A 21,682-nucleotide genomic window follows, 5' to 3' on the forward strand; every position below is an offset into this window, starting at 1 on the left:
GGGGCAGCATGGGGGTGGCCCGGGGCGGGGTGGAGGCTGGAAAGAGGGAAACCCAGGTGAGTACCTTGCCTCCCCTCAGCCCTCGTGCCCCCAGATGAAGAGGTAAACTTCATCAGCAATTTGCAGTCCATTTAACTGCATGCCTTCTACATGCCAGGCATGACACTGGGTGCTGGGGGTACAAAAATAGACCCCGTCTCTTCTCTCAAGGGAGTTCCGGCCTCAGAAGGGAAACACACATGTAAAGGCGGCAAGTGTGGGCGTGATGGGACCGTGCCCCTTGCAGATAGAGCCCCAAAATGTACCACCTAATCCCCCCCGTGCAGGCGCTGGAAAAATCCAACTCCATAAAATGCCTGTAAATCATGGGACAGAAACACAGGGAGACATCAGCTTAGAAGGGACTTTAAGACCATGAAAGCAGTTAACGCCCTGAACGGGAGAGGATGAGGTCAGTCAGATGCGCTGGGAGTGGGGACAGGAAACGGCGAGCAGAGGACCCTGAGCGACGCGGAAGTGCTAGGATGTGGGCACTGCGTGATTTCTGACACTGATAGCAAAGGCAGCCCTGGGAGGGCCGGCCCCCAGTGGGCGGGATGCAGATGCCCTGGGCTTGGGGCCCTGCTGCTGCCCCAGCCGTGTGGTGTTGGGGCCTCAGTTACTCATCTGTAAGGTGGGAAAGCTGATGGCATCCGCCCTCAGCCGCACCTGGCACACTGCAGACGCCCGCTGAGCTGGCCTTGCACTTTGCGTTGCCTTTCAGTTGACAGGGTGCTCTTGTGTATGTCATTTCACTTGAGGTTCCCAGCAAACTAAGAATAACAATTACTGGTTGAGAACTGACAAATGACCCGTTGAGAAGGGTATTATCATCCACGTTTGCAGGTGAAAAAACAGAAAGGGGTGACCAAGGACCCCCACTTAAACAAAACCCATCATGCTGCACCGTTGTTTGAAAGCAGTCTGTCTGGCCCCGAAGCCCCGCCCCGCTCTTGCCCGTGTGCTGTGTTTCCATCCGTCCGTCAGGCCTCCAGCAAGTATTAACCAAGCACCTGTGTGCCAGGCAGTGGTCCGGGTACCAGGAGTACAGTGGAGAACAAAGCAGGCTTTAGGGAGCTTACCTTTTAGTGGGGGAGACAGATGACAAGCAAAGTATCTTAGGTGGTGATAAATGCTGTGGGGAAAATAAACTGGGAGAGAAGACTGGGCAGTTTTCGGTGGGATGTCGGGGAAGCCCTTGGGGGAGGGGACAGCAGGCCCTGAGGAGGGGAGCCAGGTTCAGGAAGCGGGCAGCCGTCAGGGTCAGAGCTGAATGTGTGTGTGGGTGGAGATACGGTGTGTGTTTTGGGGGGGGTCTTCAAGGACCTGGGCCTTGTCCCCCGTGGGTGGCTGGGGGCAGGGGCCTGAGTGGCCCGATGTCTGGGGGGTTTAGCACCATCACTCTGGCCGCTTTGGTGAGACTCGTGGAGGGGGTGGGGCGGGGGCGCAGAGGGGCTTCTGCAGTGACCCAGCTCGAGGTGGCCGAGGCCGCCACAGCTCCGTGGGGAGCTGTGGGGAGCCATGGGGAGCGGCAGGTTCTGGACACGTGCTGAGCGGAGGGTCCGGATTTGCAGATGCGTCAGAGGTGGGACGTGAGGCAGAAGAGTGACCTCTGAACAGATGGGACGTGTGGACTTGTGCCCATCGTACAGATGAGCACGTGGGGTGGAAGAGGCCCAGAGGCTGGCTCCAGCTCATTTGGCTGGAAAGTTGGTCAAGCTAGGACATTTGCCAGGTGCTTTTGCTCCGATTCCTTTGCTGGTCCCCGGACACACGGCGTCTCTCCCGCCCAGGCCCCCCGACCTACCCCACCGAACGGGCTGACAGCACAGGGACCACCTCGTTTCCGTGGCTCAGGACATGCTGACCCGAGGGACCCAAACGCTCTCGTGAGGCCCCTCAGCCAGAGCTCTTTTCCAGGCATTTGTGATGCGGTCACCCGTCCAGCATGTGAGGTTCACGTCTGTTTCCAGATAACTCTACCCTCTGCCTCCCGTAAAGGTTCAGCCTTTTTTTGACAGAATCCTTTTTTCATTAAACTCCTGTGAACTCTGGGTTTGCACGTTATCACCTGGCTTTTTTCCCCTTTACTGATTTTCGTAGCAACTCCAGACGAGGTGGTAAAGAATTCTCCTGGGAAACGCAGTCCGGAGGGTCTCTAGGGACAGCGTGGTTTCTGACTCCACTGTGGGGAGGGGCCCAGGTGTTTGACTTTCCTGGCGCAGCAGTCCCGCTGAGACGGGAGGAGGGATGCTCGGGGCTCATCGCGGCCTTCGGTGCTCTGGGCCCCGACAGACCAGGCCCGCTGTTACTCACCGTGCTAGTGGGCGCAGTGCTGGGTCAGCTGCCCCGATTAGAGGAGGGTTGCAGCCTTACCGTTACCTCCCTGCTAGCCTGATGAGAAAGGCTCGTGCCTTTACCGCAAGTGCGTTTGCTTCCTCTGGGCTTCCTCCCCACCCCCCAGACGCAACCCAGCAAGAGTCAGGTGACCTCGTGTCCTCTGCCTGAGAGCTGTGTGACCACAGCGCAGGGCAGGAGTGGCCGCACGGGGCCTGAGGATGGACACGGACACACACACACACACACACACACCCATGGGAGGTGTGCATCGAGCGAGTGGCAGGGCCGGAGTGAGGGCAGGAGGAGAGCCCTGGGGGCCTGGTGTGCAGAGCTGGGAGCCCGGTCCTGGGACGGACAGGTGTCTGCAGGGCACCCGAACGTGGCTCGTCCAGAGGGGATGGGGAATGTAAGATGCACATCAGATGTTGAAGACTCAGTACAAAATAAAGACTAGGAAATATCTCACTTTAAAAAATAAAATGAAACACAAATTTAAAATGAAAGAAAATATCTCATTTTTAAAAACAGATTCCTCAGTTTAGAAAGTAGACCCGTCCCCCGAGGGTAAAGTTACTAGAAATCCCGACTCTCAGGTCCTTGAAGGAAGCAGGGCGCACGGAGCTATCCCACTAGCATCCAGCTCGGCCTTCACCCTCCTGCCCCACCGGCTCCTCCCCAGACTCCCTTTCTGGAAAGTTCTCCCAGTAATTCGGGAGTTTCCGAATCATCGTTGATTTCCCCCTCTTTGTTGCTGCCACATCAGCTGGACGTGCGGGTCCTCGCACTGCGCTTCCGGCGGCTGGTTCCGTGTTGCGGCACGGTGAGCCCTCCCGATCCAGCTGGCCCGCCTAACCCGGGGTCTCCTGGGCCCAGCATCCGGCCCGCCCGCCGCGTGCTGAGGCCAAGGCGCGCTCCTTCAGCCCAGCCACGACCGCGCTCGCTGCCATCACCATGGTGGCTCCTTTGAGCGAGTCCCAGCCACGGACCAAGGATGCTGGGAACGTGACACACATCATCCCACCTGATTCTCCAAAAAGAAAGAAACTACCGTTTACAGCGGAAGCGTGTGGAGCTGGGAGAGGCTGAGTTGCCTGGTTCCGGTCCCCGCCCGGAAGGGGCGGGGCTACAGGTCAGCCTGGGCCTCCGTCACTCGAACGCCTGGTGTCTTTCTGCGGTACCAGGGGGCCTCTGTTCAAACGTGCCACTCCCTTGCTCAGGCCCTGCGAGAGCAGCCCCGGTGCGTGCTCTAACCCTTAGGCTTGCTTTCCGGTCCCACCCTTTGTCAGATGTTCTCGTGCCCAAGGCCAGCCACACTGCGTCCTCAGGCGAGAGCCAGGTGCCTGTGCCGTGGGGCCTTGGCCGCCTCACGGCGGACGTTCAGTGACAGACGAGCCTTGGTGAGGGGCCTGCTGTCCCAGCAGGAGATCTGAGTGCCAGGTGGTGCGTCCAGAATGCCACACCCATCCTCACAAGGGCTGTCTCATTCTGGTAAAGGGGCCAGGTAGCTGCTCGTTCTGACAGTGTGGGTCCTGGCCCTTCGCTCTGTGACAGCTGGGAAGCATGGTGCACGGCTTCACTCACGGTACCGTCAGCACCTTCTGATCTTAGCAGCACCTCGCTGTGCCTTGCGGGGAAACGACGGAAGCAGGACACTCTTTAAAAGAAGGATTGTATCAATATTTTCCACTTTCGTTTCCTCCTCAAGCTTATGGACACATGAGTTAGAAACATTATCTGTATCTTGTATATCCACTGTGGAGCACAGATTTCCAACTGAATCACACATCGTTCACTCAGTATGCTGACTCGCGAAATAGCCCTGTGCGTTGCCGTTGGCGGCAGTCTCTGAAGTGTCCCCTTTCTCACCGACAGGGCACTCAACCCCGGCTCTCCTTAGCCTCAGCTGCTACCTGTGGATTACTAGATCAGTAGACATTTTCTAATGGTCTCTTATTCTGGGTTAGATACAAATGATGACTTTCCCCTGAGGGCACGTTCTCAGAGGTCATAGGTTTTGTGGTTATATTTTTGACATTAGCTGTGTCCTTTAAACTGCACCGTCTCTCTCTCTCTCTCTCTCTCTCTCTCTCACTCAGTTTCTTCTGATGGCGGTGCGGAGTCATCTGCCCTAGCGGATGACAATGGCAGCGAGGAGGACTACAGCTATGAAGACCTCTGTCGGGCCAACCCCCGGTACCTGCAGCCGGGCGGGGAGCAGCTGGCCATCAACGAGGTACTGGGCTTAATTCCACACGGCAGCAGCCAGTGCAGGAGGCCCGGTTTTCAGGGCCCGGAACCCACTCATACTTTGCTCTCTGATTATTTTTTAGTGAACATATGCTAAAACCTAGAATTCTGGTTAGAAAGCCAGTATGGTTTTCTTGCATTTTCAAGGTTGATTTATGTGATTAAGTGTTGCAGGTAACTAACTAAAGACATCCCTCCCGGTCAGAGCAGCCATCCTTATGCGTGGAGAAGGCTTCTCAGTTCAGGATATACCTTCCCTACATTTGTTACAATAAATCTAGGAGGGGAACGTTAGTTACCGTCCACATTTTAGCAAACACTCTTGAGACTAAGGCTGAACGACTTGCTGGCAGACGGCAGAGCTGAACTTAACCACGTGTTTCTCACCACGGATCTGGGCTTCTCCCCGCCCCTCTGCATCTTTAGGCCTTTTTACAGAAGTCTTTCCAGAAGGCGCCTCTAGCCTTTGGAGCTCATGAACAGAGCACGTGGAGTGTAACTTCTCTGGCAACATCACTAGTTGTTGCTATAGGATCCACGGTGTCCCCATGACATCCCGGGAGCTGAGTGGTTGCACGGCCCTCAGCCCCTACAGGCCGCTTACAGATGAGCTTAAATTACCTGCTGAACATCTAGACGTCATGCTGTGTTCTCTTTAATTGCAGTAAACGACACAGTGAGATGCAGAGTCTGCTAAGGTTGTGAGGAAGGAACGGAGAGCAGGTTCTGGGTGACGCCATGAGGGGCTTGCAGGAAAGGGTGTGCTGACCTTTGACGGCTCGGCTCCAGGACGTCTAGTTTGGCTGCTCAGAAGCCCTTTCCAGGGCGAAGCGTCCAGATAGTCACACTTGCTGGATGACTGATGCCCAGATGAGTGGACCTGGGGGTTCCTTTAAGAGCACAGGAGGGGTGCCCGCCCGGTACTTCTCCCCATCCCTGTCGTGTGACGTCACACGCTGAGCATCGGCTGAGCGCCATCGGCGTGAACACTCGGGGGCCGGGAGAGCTCAGGGACCCCGCGCTCCGCGCTGAGCGCCCGCCTCTGCATTCCAGCTGATCAGCGATGGCAGCGTGGTCTGCGCCGAGGCCCTGTGGGACCACGTGACGATGGACGAGCAGGAGCTGGGCTTCAAGGCCGGGGACGTCATCCAGGTCCTGGAAGCCTCCCACAAGGACTGGTGGTGGGGCCGCAGCGCGGACAGGGAGGCCTGGTTCCCCGCCAGCTTCGTCCGAGTGAGTGTCTTCCTGCCTCTGGGGGCTCGGGCAAGAGCCACTGTCCCCTCGTCATCCTTTGAACCAGACCTCCTAGAGGCTGGGGTGTGGGAAGGGAGAATTCCCACCGGGGTCAGCGGGGCGTCTGGCGCCGCCGCTGCGTTTGCGATGCTCAGCTCGGCCCGTGCGTGCCCGGCGCGCCCCGCCCCCCGCTACCCTCCTCACCGTCCCCGGGGAGTGGAAACCGGGGGCGAACCGGGTGCCGCCCCGCTGACCTGTGCCCTGCGTGTGACCGCAGCTGCGGGTCAACCAGGAGGAGCTGGCGGAGGGCTCCAGCGGCACCACGGGCGAGGAGCCGGCGGAGGACGCGGGCCGGGGCCGCCACAAGCACCCCGAGAGCAAGCAGCAGATGCGGACCAACGTCATCCAGGAGATCATGGACACCGAGCGGGTGTACATCAAGCACCTCCGGGACATCTGCGAGGTGAGCTTGGGGGCCTCGTGGCACCGCGTGCCGTGCCGTGTGGCCGCTCCGCGCCAGCCAGACCCTCTGCGCACGCGTGTTCCCGGAGCCCCGTCGCCACCCCCGCCTGTGGTCCCTGTACGGGCCGCTCGCTCACCAGATGCTGGTCCACCCCGGGCAGCGTGAGCGGCCGGCCCTCTTCAGGGTGAGATGCGGCGACCTCCTTGCGGGACTTAGCTGCCACGGGTGTTCAGAGGGAGTGACATTCAGGGGAGGCGGCACCTGTAAGTGAGACGCAGCTGACTTTGCGAAGAACCGAAGGTTTGTCACCGTCCACCAACCACTGCCTCTCATCTCTGGCGCACAGCGAGACCCCGGGTCATGCAGACGTGGGCGTCTGGCGCCGTCCCGGGCTCTGTCCTATGGGGTCTGGGGTCCCGCTCAGCAGCCAGGTCTCTCCCCTGTGGTGGTTTTCAATTCTGTGGATTCTGTAGAGCGTTTCCCTAGACCGTCGTGCGCCCCGCGGGTCACCCCGGCGTCCTGGCCGTGAGTGCGGATGCCTGCGCCTTCCGTTCAGCTGCGAGGGTCCAGCAGGAGGCAGGCCAAGTGCGGGCCACGCTCCCCCCGCCCCCACCCCGCTGTGTGGTTGGACTGACCCCCAGATGAGGACCCCCCGGCGTTGGGCGTATTTGTGGCAGCCGTCTTGTTCCGTGTGAACCTGCGGTTGAGGGAGTTCCTCTGAAGTGGCATTTTAGGGAAACAGTCACTGCTGATACCTGTTGAGCACGACCGTGCCCTTCACCGGCTTAACTCGACCCCATGACACTCACGGGCAGGTCCCACGCGCCCCCATTACGGATGAGGAAGCCCAGACGTAAACCAGATCTGCTGGCCTATAGCCTGTTAAAATTCATCCCCAAGAGTCAGTGGTCTGTGTTTTACCGTATAGCCAGTTCAGTCTGTGTAATTACGCGGTGCCCATCTGGGGATAATTGTTACACGTTTTTGTGGCCCTTCCTTCCTACCCCCGTATCCTACCCAAGCCACGTGCAACCAGGGCATTGGGCGTAGAGAATTAGTGGTGCTCCGATTAGGCCTCAGATTAGATATCTACGGATCTGTGTTGTTTCCTGTAGAAACTGGGTGATGGTGGAACCCTCGGCTAAGCCGTTCTTGGCTCTGGGCCGTGACGGTGAGCGTTGCTCCCTGAGCAGCTCAGCCAGCGATGGCGTCTGTATTGGACAGGCCTTCTCGGCTGTGAAATGCACTTAGGAATGAGAGAATGGTTATCTTAAGAGTTTAGAAAAAGTGTGACAGTACCAATTTTTGGGCTCTAATAATTGAAACCAAGCATCGCTTTCCTATTTTATAGGGCTACATTCGACAGTGTCGCAAGCACACGGCGATGTTCACGGTCGCACAGCTCGCCACCATTTTTGGAAACATTGAAGATATTTACAAATTCCAAAGAAAGTTCCTGAAAGACCTTGAGAAACAGTACAATCAAGAGGAACCTCACCTGAGTGAAATAGGGTCCTGCTTTCTTGAACATGTACGTCGCCCTCCACTTCTTACTGATAGCGTCCGGCTAACTCATTTTGAAATGTTTCTCACTGAAGCGCAGGGGTCCTTTTTGTTTTGCTCCACTTTGTTTCATTTCTTCCTTTGTTCGCTAGATTAATTTCCTGCAGGACGGAGGCTAAGGGGACTGCTGTACATGGTTGGTCTTTATCTGAGTGCCCCAAGTCCATTATTTCAAAATCTTTTCAATTTTATGCAGTTTCGACTTAGGGGTTGTATTTGGGGTAGTTTCTAGTAATACCTACCAGGTGTCTATTATATGTTAACCGCTGTGTTCAGGGCTGTATGCCAGCTCCTGTACTGCTGTGCCGCAGGTATGATTATTTTCCCCATGTTCCAGATGCAGAAGCCAGGCTTCACCCAGAGAGTAAGTGACGCAGCGTCACACATGAGTAATTGGCAGAAGTGGATTCAGGCCAGAGGCGTGCGGCTCTGGGACCCAAGCCTGTACCTGCCTCAGAACAGTCTCCTGATGCTGGCCTGAGCTCGCTCACTGGTGACTGTCACTTTTTAATACAACAGATTTCAGAGGAAGAAGATTCCATCCCCAGCCAGAATGGTCAGGGCGCAGTACCGGTAGTGCTAACACCAATGACCGGGCTAGTGTAGCACTCGCTCCTCTGGGCCCAGCAGCGTTACAGTGGCTGTGGAATGGGGGCCGATCCTCGGGTGGACTGTCTATAAATGGCTGGAGGCGCTGTTGCTGGTGGCCGTCTCCAGCTGCAGGGGTGGGCCCGTGGCTCTGGGCCTGTTTGGGGCTTCGTAGGAGAACTGTTTGGCCAGAGCAGGAGGTTCACGGGAACAAGTCGTAGGAGAGAAGCTTCCAGGTCAGCCAAGGTGAGGCTGCAGAGTGGCACGCGGATCTTGCTGTGGAGGACAGGAGAGCCTAGCTTGGGGACAGAGGTGTCACTGCTTCTGGGGTAACAGGGAGGTGGGCCTGGGCGAGGGTGACAGCATCAGGGACGCAGAAAGAGGGGTTTGGCTGGAAGGGTGGTGAGCCAGAGGACAGCCAGGTATAAACTGGGGTAGGACCCAGGCCGAAGACACCGCAGCTGCGGGCAGGTGGACCTGTGTGAAGGAGGCGGCCTTGGGGCCGAGGAGCCTCAGGGGGCTGGGAGGGGCCCCCTCGGAATCCCGGGGGGTGGGGCAGCCTGGAGGAGGAGGGGGGAGGGGGGGAGGTGGCCCCTACGTGGATGGCAGGTGGCAGGGTGGGAAGGAGACCCGTGACCAGGAGATGGGGCTTTGCGCCCACCTGCCCGGGAGAGGAGAAAGGACAGGCGGCAGCCAGGCGCAGGGACAGCACCTCCCTCTTCTGGATCAGGCGACACGGGGTGACACAGAGGGCGCCGCTCCCCAGGGTGGCCTGTGCGCCCGACACGCCCTTTCAGGGTCTGTGGAAGGGGCCTGGCGTGGGCCGGGACTCTGCGTCCTCGGCAGCCTCTCCCTCCACCCCCAGGGTCTGGACGTGGCCCCTTCCCACGGGGCCCCCTGTCCAGGAACCTCCCCGGGGGTGGGGGGGAGGCGCTGGGTGTTGTCCATCCTCATCAGGGTCCAGAGCCGCCCTGTCCTGACAGAGCTGTGCCCCCCCTTCCCAGCAAGAAGGCTTCGCCATCTACTCCGAGTACTGCAACAACCACCCGGGCGCCTGCGCCGAGCTGGCGGGCCTGATGAAGCAGGGCCGCTACCGACACTTCTTCGAGGCCTGCCGCCTGCTGCAGCAGATGATCGACATCGCCATTGACGGCTTCCTGCTGACGCCCGTGCAGAAGATCTGCAAGTACCCGCTGCAGCTGGCCGAGCTGCTCAAGTACACCACTCAGGAGCACAGGTGAGGCACCGAAGAGGATGCAGGGTCACGTGAAGCTTCCGCAGGGGGCTTGGGGGCGGGTGCAGGGGCGGGGCTTCCCCTGGATGCCAGCACGCGGGGGGGGGGGGGGGGGGGGCGGGGGGGCGGTGCGGGGGCCGGAGTGGGGGCGGCGTGCAGTGGGGGGCGGGGTGGGGGCAGCGAGCAGTGGGGCGCGGGGCAGCGGTGACGGTGCGGGGGCGGGGGGCGGGGAGGGCTGCGGTGCCCTCCTGGTGCTCTCAGTCAGCTGTCGGGAAGACGTTTCCAGGTCGTTTGGAAAGTTTAAGGTTGTTAACTACTGACATGGGGCCATTGAAGAGCCTCCCGAATAGCCATTTCTAGAGATATTAGAAAATAAGAATTAATTCTTAAACTGTGTCATGAGCAGGTGGGGGATTTTTATTGTGTTGTCTATCATTATAATTGACATGTGTTTTATAAATACTCTTGTAGCTACTCAGTAGTGAATAAAAACAATTTAAAAAAATAGACTGGTGTGAATACAGTTTCAGAAATACTTTCTTTCCTCTTATTTATCCTTAAGATATTTCAGGCCAGCTCACCCTCAGAGCAGTACGGTCAGCCCTCGGTGTCCGAGGAGATTGGCTTCAGGGCCCCTGGACACTAAAATCTGAGGGTGCTCCAGTCCCTTATAGAAAACGGCTCAGTGTTCACATATAACCCGTGCGCAGCTGCCCAGATAGCTTACCTCATCTCTAGATGGCTTCTGATATCTAATACGATGTGAATAGTTATAAATACAATGTAAATGCTGTGTAAATAGTTGCTGGCCTGTGGCAAGTTTTGCTCTTTGGAGCTTTCTGGAGTCTTTTTCCCAAATATTTTCAATCTGCGGTTGGTTGAATCACGGATGCAGAACCCCTAGGTATGCAGGGCTGGCTGTGTTATATGCTGGAACAAAAAGTTCCTTCGCAGAGGGGTGAGGACACAGAAAAACTTGAACTCTGAAACAGAGCAGGGAGTCTCAAGGGTGTAGCGTAGTGTGTGGGCTCCACTGGGGGACACATCCTCCTGAGATCCTGTTGGGCTCTGAGCCCTTTCTGGTCCAGATCGGTGCTTGTTCTGTCTCCTGATCCCATCCACCCTGTTCCCTCTGGCTCTGAGCATAGGGCTTCTCGTCATGGTTACCTGAGTGCTCCATCTCCCTTTGGGGCTTACTTTGTGAATTCTTCTGAGGGACCCAAAAATATTGACCTCTGCTTACCGAGTAGCAACTCATCACTTCCCCGCATGCACAGAACAACGTCTGATCGTGCTGTGATTGTACGTGAGCTGTCACCCATTATGTGTTGGAGCAGGCCTGCCCCCTCTCTGAGATGTGGGGAAGGGTCTCCACCGCAGGGCCCCTTTCTCCAGCAGCCATGGGGTCCTCGCTGTGTTCTCAGCAGCCCACAACTGGCAGGCCAGTGGGGACACAGCCATCGTCCAGCAAGGTTTTAGGACAAAGCTTTTTGTTTTCGATGAGAACCAGACCTCATCCGTGACATCCGTGTCACGGCACAAAGCTTCACTCCACCTGCAGCCCTTGGAAGGACAGTCTTGAAGGGGTCTAGTGAGAAAAGGGAGCGGGGAGAAACCATGCCCAGAGGGAATCCGCTGCAGCACACGGCACGGCTCTGGGTTTCAACATCTAACTGTTGCCCCGAGAGCAGTGGGATTCTCCACGGCAGCGCATGCTCCGGAGGATGAGGGGGACGGGTCATTCTTCTGTCCTCTGCGCCTGGACTCCTGCGCAGAGACGGGGCTGGGACAGGGGTCTTTTCGCAATTAGATCAGAAGGTCGAAAGAAAGAGCTGGGTCGCTAAACAACATACCCAGATGATGATGTTAGTTTCAAGAATTAAGGTGAAAGGAGTTGATTGAAATAGATAAAAGGAAAGAGCTATGTTATGTTTTTCTGATGGAAAAATCAGAAAACTTTGACAAAAAGAAAATAGCAAAGTCAAGTGAGTCACAAATTTGAAGACATTTTTTAAAAAATAAAATGTCATCGTGATGAGGAACCTGAGAAAATAAATAAGCAAATTAAGAAGCAGAACATCTCGAAAGACAGGGAAGCTATGCCAGGAGTGTGCTCATCACCCTTCAACACTTAGCTTTTCTCTTTTAAGGGCATTTTTCACTATGAGGCATCTGCACAGTCTGATTGTTTCAAAACAAATCATTTTAAAAGAAATGACAAAAAGCCCATTTCCTTGTCTGAAGTAAAACAAAACAAAATATTTTTCAAAACCATTACACTCTGCCTCTTTCCTGGAATTGTACAGAAAAACTTGTGGGAAAAAAGTGCAATTATTTTGCACACTTTCTTCATTGCTGGAGCCCTTTCTGAGGGGGCGTTTGCTCCCATTGTTTTGGCAGCCCCTGTGTGTCACTTTGTTCTTCTTTTCTGCTCCGCTTCTGTCTGAAGACAGTGGGGTCTGGTCTGTCCGGGAATGGGGTAGCGGGGATGCCCAGGGACCTCCCAGGAGTGCAGATGAACGGTGTTTGGTACATGGACAGCAGCGTCTGCTCCCAAGGCTTTTTTCCTGGCTGTGCAGGAGGACTGCAATCCAGTCCACCTGAGACCCAGAGGCTCTGTGTGTCCTGGAAGACACAGGAAAGCGTGGGGGGGAAAAAAAAGACTTAGCTCGTTAGCTGGGCGACCGGTTTACATGTCCCTGAATTGTTAACGTGAAGCGAGACTTGAATGTAAACGTTTCCGGCCCCAGACACACTCTCTGGCAGCCTGTGTGCAGATCGGAGCTTCAGTTTTCCTGGTGCCTCCAGGGTTAGAGGAGCTGCTGGGGGAGACATGTGAGTCTGATTTGACTGTGGCCGGTAGAAAGCACCAGGAGTAAAGCTGCGTGGATGAGGGAAAGGTCGTGTCCGCAGTTACGTAACTCACTTGTGTCCTCCCCTCCTTTCCTGACTCAGAGCAAATCACCCCTCTTGAGAATGGGTGGGGATCACTGAAGTACTTTATATGGCAGAACTAGCTCTATGAGGATTAGAGCAATAACAGAGGCCTGTCTTCTCTTTATTAATGAAAATAATCTGTCATCACTGTGACTAAAACTTATTTCTTGTGACCTTTGCTTCATTTCACTGTGGCTTCTGGGAAACGAACGACAGCATTCTTATTCCACAGAATTCTGGGTGGCATTCGGTCGGCTCCCTTAACCTCTGCGAACTGTAGCCTATTCACGAAGGAACAAGGGAAGGGGAACAATGGCTGTTGTTTAAAGGCCATCTTGTCTAGACTGTCAGTGTACAGTCACAGATGGAATGTATTATTTCGTAGGTCCTCATTTGCAACGTGCCCATTACGTGGTTAAAATTAACCCCTCACTTTGCAGCGATTACAGGAACATAAAGGCAGCGTACGAGGCCATGAAGAACGTCGCCTGTTTGATCAATGAGCGAAAACGCAAGCTGGAAAGCATAGACAAGATAGCACGGTGGCAGGTGTCCATCGTGGGCTGGGAGGTACGTGGGAGCCCCCCCCCCACCTGCGGTCCATCGTGGGCGCGGGGCACCTGGGAACCCTCCCCGCTCAGCGTGCATCTCGACCCACACACCCCCGACCTGTGGTCGTCTAAGGCGACGGCCCACTTTGTGTCCCGTGATTGGCGCCCTGTGCTCTTGGCTTTAATGGCATGATACTTTGATGCACACTGTTAAAGCAGTCAAACGCCTTACCCTCCACCTCCTCCAGGGAGTGCTCTGAAGAGCGTCTGTGACCAATTTGTTGCGGACACCCTGTCTCTCCTGCTTGGCTGTGGGCTCCGTGAGAGCAGCTGGAGAACCTTAGAGTGCAGGTTCTGTCATGGTGGGAGTGTGGCTCCTGTGTGATCTGGGTGAAGTTGATGATCCGTCTGTGTGATGGGGAGGGAAACGTTACCTATCTCATAGGGCTGTTGTGAGGATCGCGTAAGACGGTGCCACGGAGCACTTGATACACAGCCTGTGGCGATGGCCTAGCGCGCACGCGCACACGCACACGCACACACACGCTTTTATTTGTTAGAACAGCAGTGACAGTAGCTAGTGCTTGTACTGTGTTCACACGTGCCTGGCGCTGGTCTGAGTCGTTTAAATATATGAACTCATTTAACCCTCTCAATAGTCCTATGAAGTAGGAACTGTTATTACCCCATTTAACAGATGGGGAAACTGAAGCACAGAAAGGTGAGGGAGCAGCATGGGACCCACGGACCACTGCCCCTGAGGCCATCACCGAGGACAATAGCCCACGTTGTTTGGATGGTTTTCAGACACAGGAAGAGCCATCCTGCATCAGATCAATTGATCAGAGCTCACTCTCCCCAAAGATTGTGAAAGTTTGGATGGAGAAATTAGGTCTTTAACTAAAGCAGGTGACAGCAGTGAACACTGGAGATAAATACTCTTCTTTCAAGGCCCTCATGGACTCTGGGAGTTCAGATGGGACCTTGGGGTCCGTGGATCTAAGTCTCCTGTGAGCCCAGAATCCAGGGCACAGAATCGCTGTAGGCAAGTAAATAGAAAAGCTATTTCGGAGTCGAGATCTTTTGCCTCCAAAAACTATTGTGTATAACCGGGACTAGAGGAGGGTGAAATCTTACAGTCAAAGGCCAGTGTCATAGCAGATACCACAAAGTTACACTGGATTAGAGCCTACCTACATATTACAGAAGGGTGTTTCTCCTCCTGTTCTTGGACTCTGACATTTAGGGGATAATTTCTTGTCAGAAGTTTACCAATTTCTTGCTGGCAGCTTGCCATCTGGCCTCTTGTTTCCAAGACCCTGAGCTAGTTATGCCGGGGAGCTGCATAGAAGCCCCCCGAGTCTGCAGCACTGAGCCCCTAGCCACAGGGGTCTCCTTGTTCTCGGGGGTCGGTCCAGGCCAGCTGCCATTTCGGATCCTGATTGGATCCCACCCATCCAGAATTTTCACCAGATCTTTCTGATAAGGGAGACCCCTCAGGTAACATAGGGGCTCAATCACATTTTCCCATGGAATAGGGAAAAGAGAGAAGAGTTTTCCTGCACAAGGAGGCTGACGGCCGAGGTCTGACCGGCCTTTGAGGCCTTGCCCTGCACGTGGGCCTCGTGTAACTGGCCCGCCCGTGGGGATTCATGCCAGGGCCTCCCCCCCCAGCTCCACCCGATGCCTGGTACCCTAAGACCTCGCGTCAGGGCACCTCAGGACATGTGTCCACCCTTCCCTCCAGGGCCAGGACATCCTCGAGCGCAGCTCGGAGCTGATCCACTCCGGGGAGCTGACCAGGGTCACCCGGCAGGGCAAGAGCCAGCAGCGGACGTTCTTCCTGTTTGACCACCAGCTGGTGGCCTGCAAGAAAGACCTGCTGCGGAGGGACGTGCTCTACTACCGCGGCAGCACAGACATGGACGCCGTGGAACTCGTGGACCTGGAGGACGGCCGCGACGGTGCCCGCACCCTCGGCGTCAGAAATGCCTTCAAGCTGGTCAGCAGGACGGGTGACGAGGCGCACCTGTTCTGTGCCAAGAAGCCTGAGGACAAGGCGCGGTGGCTGCAGGCCTGCAGGGACGAGCGCAGGCGGGTGCAGGAGGACCGGGCAATGGGTGAGCCCTGGGGTCTTGGCCCTTCCCCCGCCTCTCCCGGTTCACCCCCCGCGGGGAAAAGACCAGGGAGCTGCAGGTCCTGATATTCCTAAACCTGCTTACAAGACCGACAGGGACAGGTGTGCCGTGGGTCCTATTGTTGGACCCATTTCACAGATGAGGAAACTGAGGCTGAAGGCACCAGCCCACTCTTAGAAGGCGGGTTGTCACTCTTCACGTGTCCCGGTAGGGAGAGTGGTGGTGTGGCCATCCTGGTGATAATCGTCCTCCTCCTCCACTCCCTTCAACCCCTTATACTCACTTCCTGAAGGATTAAGGCCCTTTGCTTTGGGTAATGGAGCAGACCTCAGGGTTAATGTGGGTTCGGTGCAGGTTTTATTCTGAAATGTTTTCACTTGTTTTGAATACATATCACATTTGTTTCTAAATACAGGAGTGGAAATTTCAGAAAGTCAGAAGAAACTTGCCATGTTAAATGCTCAAAAGGCAGGACATGGAAAGTCAAAAGGTAAATTTTGAAGAATGTTTTTCACCTCTTTAGTGTGTGTATGTCAGTACTGGAATTAAAATGGGGAGAAATGCCCGAAGCTGTTAGGTATGACCGACTCTTAAGTGAAGGAGAGAAGTGTGGGTAAAACAAGATGATAGTTCAGAGCAGTGGACGGTTTAAAAACCAAATCTGCATTTGGTTCTGAACATCCTTTAGTACGTGCTTACGTTTGAAGAGGAGTCTGTACAAGGTGTTTGACTTGGGGCCGAGGAGCTTCTAGACCCCCCTGCCCTGCCCTCTGAGCTTCCCCCCTGCAGAGGGAGGGATTATCCATCCACAGGCCAACCAGCCCAGGAGTCTGGGGCATGTGAGGAGGAAATCTCCAACCCCAGACTGCTTATCAGCTGAAGGCATGTCCTAGTTCAGATGAGAAAAAAGATGTCAAAGTTCACTGTGTCGAGCAGGGGGCGAAAGCAAAAGAAGATCCTCTGGCTTCTTTAGGGCCTGGATTCTCTACCCCGCAGGCACATTCTGTGGGAATGACCTGGGCAGCTCTTACAAAATACCAAGGCCCGGGACACGGACCCCAGAGTCCACACATGCATAGTACAAATATTCCAGCGCAACAGAAATGAAACAATAAGGATTCTTATTCCAAAACTACATGTTGTATTTCTGCAAACTTTATTCACGTGAAATTTATCCCATTGGGTATTTTCCTACCCGAAAATGCAAAAACAAGGACCAGTTGAGCCCAGGACCGATGGGCCGAGAAGAATTTATTACCAGAACAGCATTTAGCAAAGCCCTGCTTCCTCTGCTCAAATGCAGAATTTCCTGCCGCCGCCCCCCCTCCCCCCACACACACTAAGTTAACGGATATCTTCAAGGCAGAAAATCTCATTTTAAGTATTTCTTGCATCTCCACTTTGGGTGGCAGGTGACTGGTAAATACCAGTTTATTGGGATCCACTAGTTCCTGTCCATATCTTCCAAGGATCACTGGCTCAGCGGCCAGGCAGCTAGTTCAAAGGAGCTCTCATGCTTCTGGGGGTCACCTGTCCTGCACTTTCCATGAGTTCTCCCATGTCATCCTCTCTGCCGCCCTGGAAGAGGAGGAGAGCCTTGTGGCAGGTCAGGGGCAGGGAGGGTTTGTGGACGGAGGCCTCTCTTCTTCCCAAACTCCCACTCTCTCCTCTCTCCATGCTGACTTTCACAGCGCGTGGTCTTGTAGCTAATATAACACAACTTTCTGACCACCTGTGCACAGGTTTTATATGCCAGCTCCAAAGAAACAGTTTTGGTTAATTCGATGAGGTATCAGGGCACTACTCTAAGCACGTTACTTACATTCACTCATTTAATTCTCATAACAACCCAGTGGGCACCGTTACCCCATCTTAGACATTGGAAAACTGAGGCTCAGAGGAACCAAATCATTGCATCCCGTAAGTGGCGAGCAGCGTGAGCTCCAGGCTCTCACAGAAAGCACTCCGCTGCTTCCCATCCCACACAGACGTCCAGATCCAGTCCTGCCGGTGAAATTTACACAGTGGCCCTGGGTTTCTGTTTCCTTCCCGGTCACTTGGCTGTCACGGTACTGTCCTGGGAGGGTTTTAAGTGAGGATTCAGTGCGGTAGTCTGTGTCCCGATTGGCACACAGGGTCTGAGTGTGTCAGGATGGCCGTTCGGGACCCCTTTGGGGGAGGTGACTGGAGGGTCGGCCTGGGGCGTGGGGACCAGCACTTGCTTTTCCCTTTGGGCTGCCGCCGGCGCTGAGTCCGTGGCCCTCTGCCCTCCTCACCCCTGCATCAGGCTACGGTGGAGGATGCCCCTCGGCCCCCCCGCTCCAGAGCCTGCGGCCGGTCCACCAGCGCCACGTCACCGTGCCCGCCAGCCTGCCACAACAGCAGGTGTTCGCCCTGGCGGAGCCCAAGAGGAAGCCGTCGCTGTTCTGGCACACCTTCAACAAGCTCACCCCCTTCAGGAAGTGACGCGGGGACCGGGGAGAGGGGCCCCCGTGCCCCTCCTGGGCCCCGTCCAAGGAGTCTACTCCGCACGTGGCACAGGGATCCGGTGCTGAAAACCTCTCCTGGGGACGCAGTGAGGAGGACCTGGCCTCGCCTGCGGTCGCAGAGGCCCAGCTGCCTTCTCGGGAGGGAGGGGGGTCATGACGCACAGCTCCAGTGTCCCCTGGACCGCTCCCCGCCGTGAGCCCACCGAGGCGGCCGGCGCTGGGGAATCGGAGTGGGCTCTGGAGATGCTGGGCGGGGAGCCGGGAGCATCGCCGAGGACGAGCTGCAGTCCAGGCCCCGGGAGGGGCTCCCCGAGGAGGATGGGCAGGGCCACTTTGCCTTCGGTCTTGAAGGGGAGGGGAGTGCCGGGGTCACGGGGTGGCGGGCGGTGACCGCAGCCCCGTCGGGGCCCTGGGGTCCCCTGGCGTCTTCCTCATCCACGCAGTCGCCAAATGGTGGGCCGGCCTCTCCCGCAGGCTCCTGTGCACATGGTCCAGGGCCCGCGGTGCACAGAGACCCACGCGCTCCAAAGACGCCGTTGCTTTCAGGGGGCAGGGAGCCCGCTGCTGGCTCTGTACACTTGTCCCCGCCCGTGTGCCACTCCCCGAGCAGAAACCTGAGAAACTTCACGCACGTGCACTTCCAGTGGGAAAACCGATTTCATTTCGTTTGAGGACGAAGTGAACGTGCAGACCTCCCAGTTGAAACGTGTCCTTAAAAGAGCATCTGTGTGCCTGTTCCTCCCTCTGCCTCTGGCCTCGCCGATCAAGGGACAGTGACACGTACCTTCTTCCACTGAAAACCACGAGGCTCAAGGGTCCTGCTTCCTCCATGTTTGAAGCCACCTTTGTCCCACGCCCCCGAGCAGTAGTGCCAGCCGTGCCATGCTTAGCATGTCGACAGGTTTCTGAAGATCGGTTCCGTATGGAAGAGACCTCACGAAATAGATCCAGACTCAGAGAGAGCAGCCCGCTCTAGCGAAGGCCACGCGGCCAACGCCGGTCGGCAGCAACCTCCTTGCCTTTCCTCGATGGTAAATTTTGATGAAAATGGCTTTTAAACGTGAGACACCTTTCCGTTGACCTCGTGCACCGGGCGGGGGTCCTGTTACATGTCTTGTGGTTTTCTACTCGGGAATCTCTTTTTGGTGTTGAAACCTCAAAACTTCTCTTTTCTACCCAGTCCCTGCTTGAGAATAAACACACCTGTATGGTCCTAACAGAGGGGACACCTGAGACTCCAGGTGTGGGCCCCCTCCTCCTCACACCCAGAGCTGTTCCCGGGGGGCAGGGGGACCCAGGCGGTGCTGCCTCTGCGGACCTCGGGGCCCAGGTCCCGGCACGGAAGCCGCTTCTGTGAGGAAGCTCCTCGGGAGGTGCCGTGGGTCCGCGTGCTCGTGTGTGTGTGTGTGTGTGTGTGTGTGTGTGTCCTTTCTGAATAGACTTCTCAATTTCCGTTGCATTTATATAACTGACCTTTTTACTAACAAGATATAATGATACATTTTGAATACTATGCTTAATATGCTTTTCGTGGGCCCCCTCAGCAAACATTGTCGGGCCTCTGTGCTAAACAGAGTTGTTTGTTTATACGGCAGTTGTGAACAGTTGGGTTGCTTTTTTTTTTTTTTAATAGAATTACTTTGAGGAAGTAAAGAAAATCAGTTGCTCACGTTATATTTCCAGTGAGGACTCACCCCCAGTGCAGAAGCACCCAGAGGGCCCCCATCTCCCCCGTTGTCCAGAGCACAGGGACAAAGGGCTGGACGTGCTGTCGGCAGCCCTGGTCTGTCTCTCGGCCGAGCCCTGACTCCTGGCTCCACCCTCCTCCCCTAAAGCTTCCCAACAGAGGAGCAGGAAGCATGGACACCAGGGCACGTGGTGACAGTCCCTTAGTCAGATGTCCATCCTCGGTGGCTCCTGCTTGGATTTCCAGGTGATTTGAAAACTGCTAAAATGCGTTTAAAAGGATAGAACGTCCTTTGTCCTCTTTAAATCTGTGTGTCTAGCTTGGGTTTATTAGCAAACGCCTGCGTTCTCTACAGGATAGATGGCTCGGTGTTCTGTTTTTACATTTGACTAACTTCCTTCCTTTTTTTTTTTTTTTTTTTTTTGCGGTACGCGGGCCTCTCACTGTTGTGGCCTCTCCCGTTGCGGAGCACAAGCTCCGGACGCGCAGGCTCAGCGGCCATGGCTCACGGGCCCAGCCGCTCCGCGGCATGTGGGATCCGCCCGGACCGGGGCGTGAACCCGTGTCCCCTGCATCGGCAGGCGGACCCCCAACCACTGCGCCACCAGGGACGCCCTGAACTTCCTTCTTGATTTCTCGCATGTTCCACTTGGAGAGAAAAAGAGAAAAAACGAAGAGACTCCCCCTGTACAGGTTGTGTATGAATTTCACTGGGAATCTCGCTTTCTCTGTCTTTTTCTCTTTTTAACACCACACTGCGTGGTATCGGTGGACCACGCCCCCCCCAATAAAGATGGCATAAGATTTTGATGAATTTCACTTACTCTATCATGTTTCAGAGTTTGCCAACCCTGTTGAAAGACCTTTGAAATGGCCTCAGGTCCAAAGCAGCCTTCTCGGTTTTTGATGATGCCTAACATGTATAACAACCTTGCAGTAGATTGTAAGCAGTCGTACAACAGAATACCTGTGGAGTCCTGGAGAAATGGCATTCTTTGTCTTTGGCCTGCAAACTGGAAGAAGAGTGGCGGGGATTTGCCAGGGCTTTCCTGGGACACCTGTGTCTCTTGCTCTCGGTACATCTGATCTCTTCCCACCCCCTGCCGTAGACCTGATTTTGTAGTTGAAAACAGTTCACCCCCATCTGCACACTCCTTCTGAATATCGTCGTGCCTTTTTATTCGTAATACGAGGACTGAGCTCCATGCCTGTTCAGAACATCCCGTCAATCCTACATTGCTGTTGTCTAGACACAGAGCAAAAGTACATTTAATTCAAAACCTGTTTCACAGTAGAAATCTTTTGTAAAAGCCACGCACCGGCATTTTATCGGCTGGGAATCTCTACGGGCCCAGACTGCTGATTCTCCTCAGTGCAGATCAGCTTAGTCACCAAGCCAGGGTAGAGAAACCCGACCACCGGAGTTAGGGAAGAAATCGCGGTGTAATATTTTGTTGAGGAGAGGAGAAACAGACGTGTCCCTCACAGTCCAGTGCCAACAAGCGTGGATAAATGTGGCTCACAGGCCAGGGACGCCAGGCGCACACCGAGAAGGCCACTGCCCCAAAGCAGTTGTCCCTGTAATAAGCTTAGCCCGCAAGTCCTCCCTGTTAACGTTTCACCTGGCGGACGCTGCCCTTCTCGGGATGGATGCAGCGGAGGTGGAGTCCCAAAGATTCGGAAAATAGTAAGTGGAAACTGTGATCTTGAAGAAAACAAACAAACCCAGGAGCATAAATATCGGATGCATATTTCGTAACAACAAACTTAACATTACTGTCTTCAGTTGTTTATTAAGTATCTGACACTTGAATTTAGAAAATACTGTAACCGATCCTGTAATTTACCAGTCGGTCTCTTTTTGTAAATATTAGCGTCCACAGTGTTTGACTTACCTACTTCGCAAGGCTTTTGGTGACCTGTTCCCTCAATGCTAACTCACCGGCCTCAAGGTGATGTTATCTGTATAGGTCAAGTGACAGCTTCCAGACTGATGAGGCGGCTGTTGACAGCTGAATTGGGTTGTGCAAGATCGCTGTAACTTGATATGTATTTTCTCTGAAGATTTTGTAAAAAAAAAAAAAAAATTTACAATGTTATTTGAATGATTTCTTGTAAATGCTGTGAATCTATATTTGTTGTTTTGTATTTGTATATTAAAGTTAATTTGCCA

At 54.9% G+C, this 21,682-nt stretch overlaps 1 protein-coding gene across 7 annotated transcripts in view; it reads left to right on the forward strand.

The window, feature by feature from the left end:
- Nucleotides 1–21,682, forward strand: part of SPATA13 (spermatogenesis associated 13) — a 263,660-nt gene extending 241,978 nt beyond the window's left edge. For 6 of the 7 annotated variants that reach the window (XM_033409367.2, XM_049701303.1, XM_033409371.2 and 3 more), the window contains 9 exons: nucleotides 4,476–4,612; nucleotides 5,680–5,859; nucleotides 6,137–6,322; nucleotides 7,674–7,853; nucleotides 9,478–9,710; nucleotides 13,085–13,214; nucleotides 14,943–15,315; nucleotides 15,749–15,823; nucleotides 17,621–21,682. In XM_033409367.2, coding sequence (XP_033265258.1) covers nucleotides 4,476–4,612; nucleotides 5,680–5,859; nucleotides 6,137–6,322; nucleotides 7,674–7,853; nucleotides 9,478–9,710; nucleotides 13,085–13,214; nucleotides 14,943–15,315; nucleotides 15,749–15,823; nucleotides 17,621–17,799 — 1,673 coding nt within the window. In that variant the 3' untranslated portion in view covers nucleotides 17,800–21,682. Of the gene's footprint in view, nucleotides 1–1,519; nucleotides 3,509–4,475; nucleotides 4,613–5,679; nucleotides 5,860–6,136; nucleotides 6,323–7,673; nucleotides 7,854–9,477; nucleotides 9,711–13,084; nucleotides 13,215–14,942; nucleotides 15,316–15,748; nucleotides 15,824–17,620 lie in introns of those variants that run through there. The other variant, XM_033409372.2, reaches the window with a different exon arrangement.

This window comes from Orcinus orca, chromosome 18 (genome assembly GCF_937001465.1).
Source record: "Orcinus orca chromosome 18, mOrcOrc1.1, whole genome shotgun sequence".
Classification (NCBI taxonomy): Eukaryota; Metazoa; Chordata; class Mammalia; order Artiodactyla; family Delphinidae; genus Orcinus; species Orcinus orca.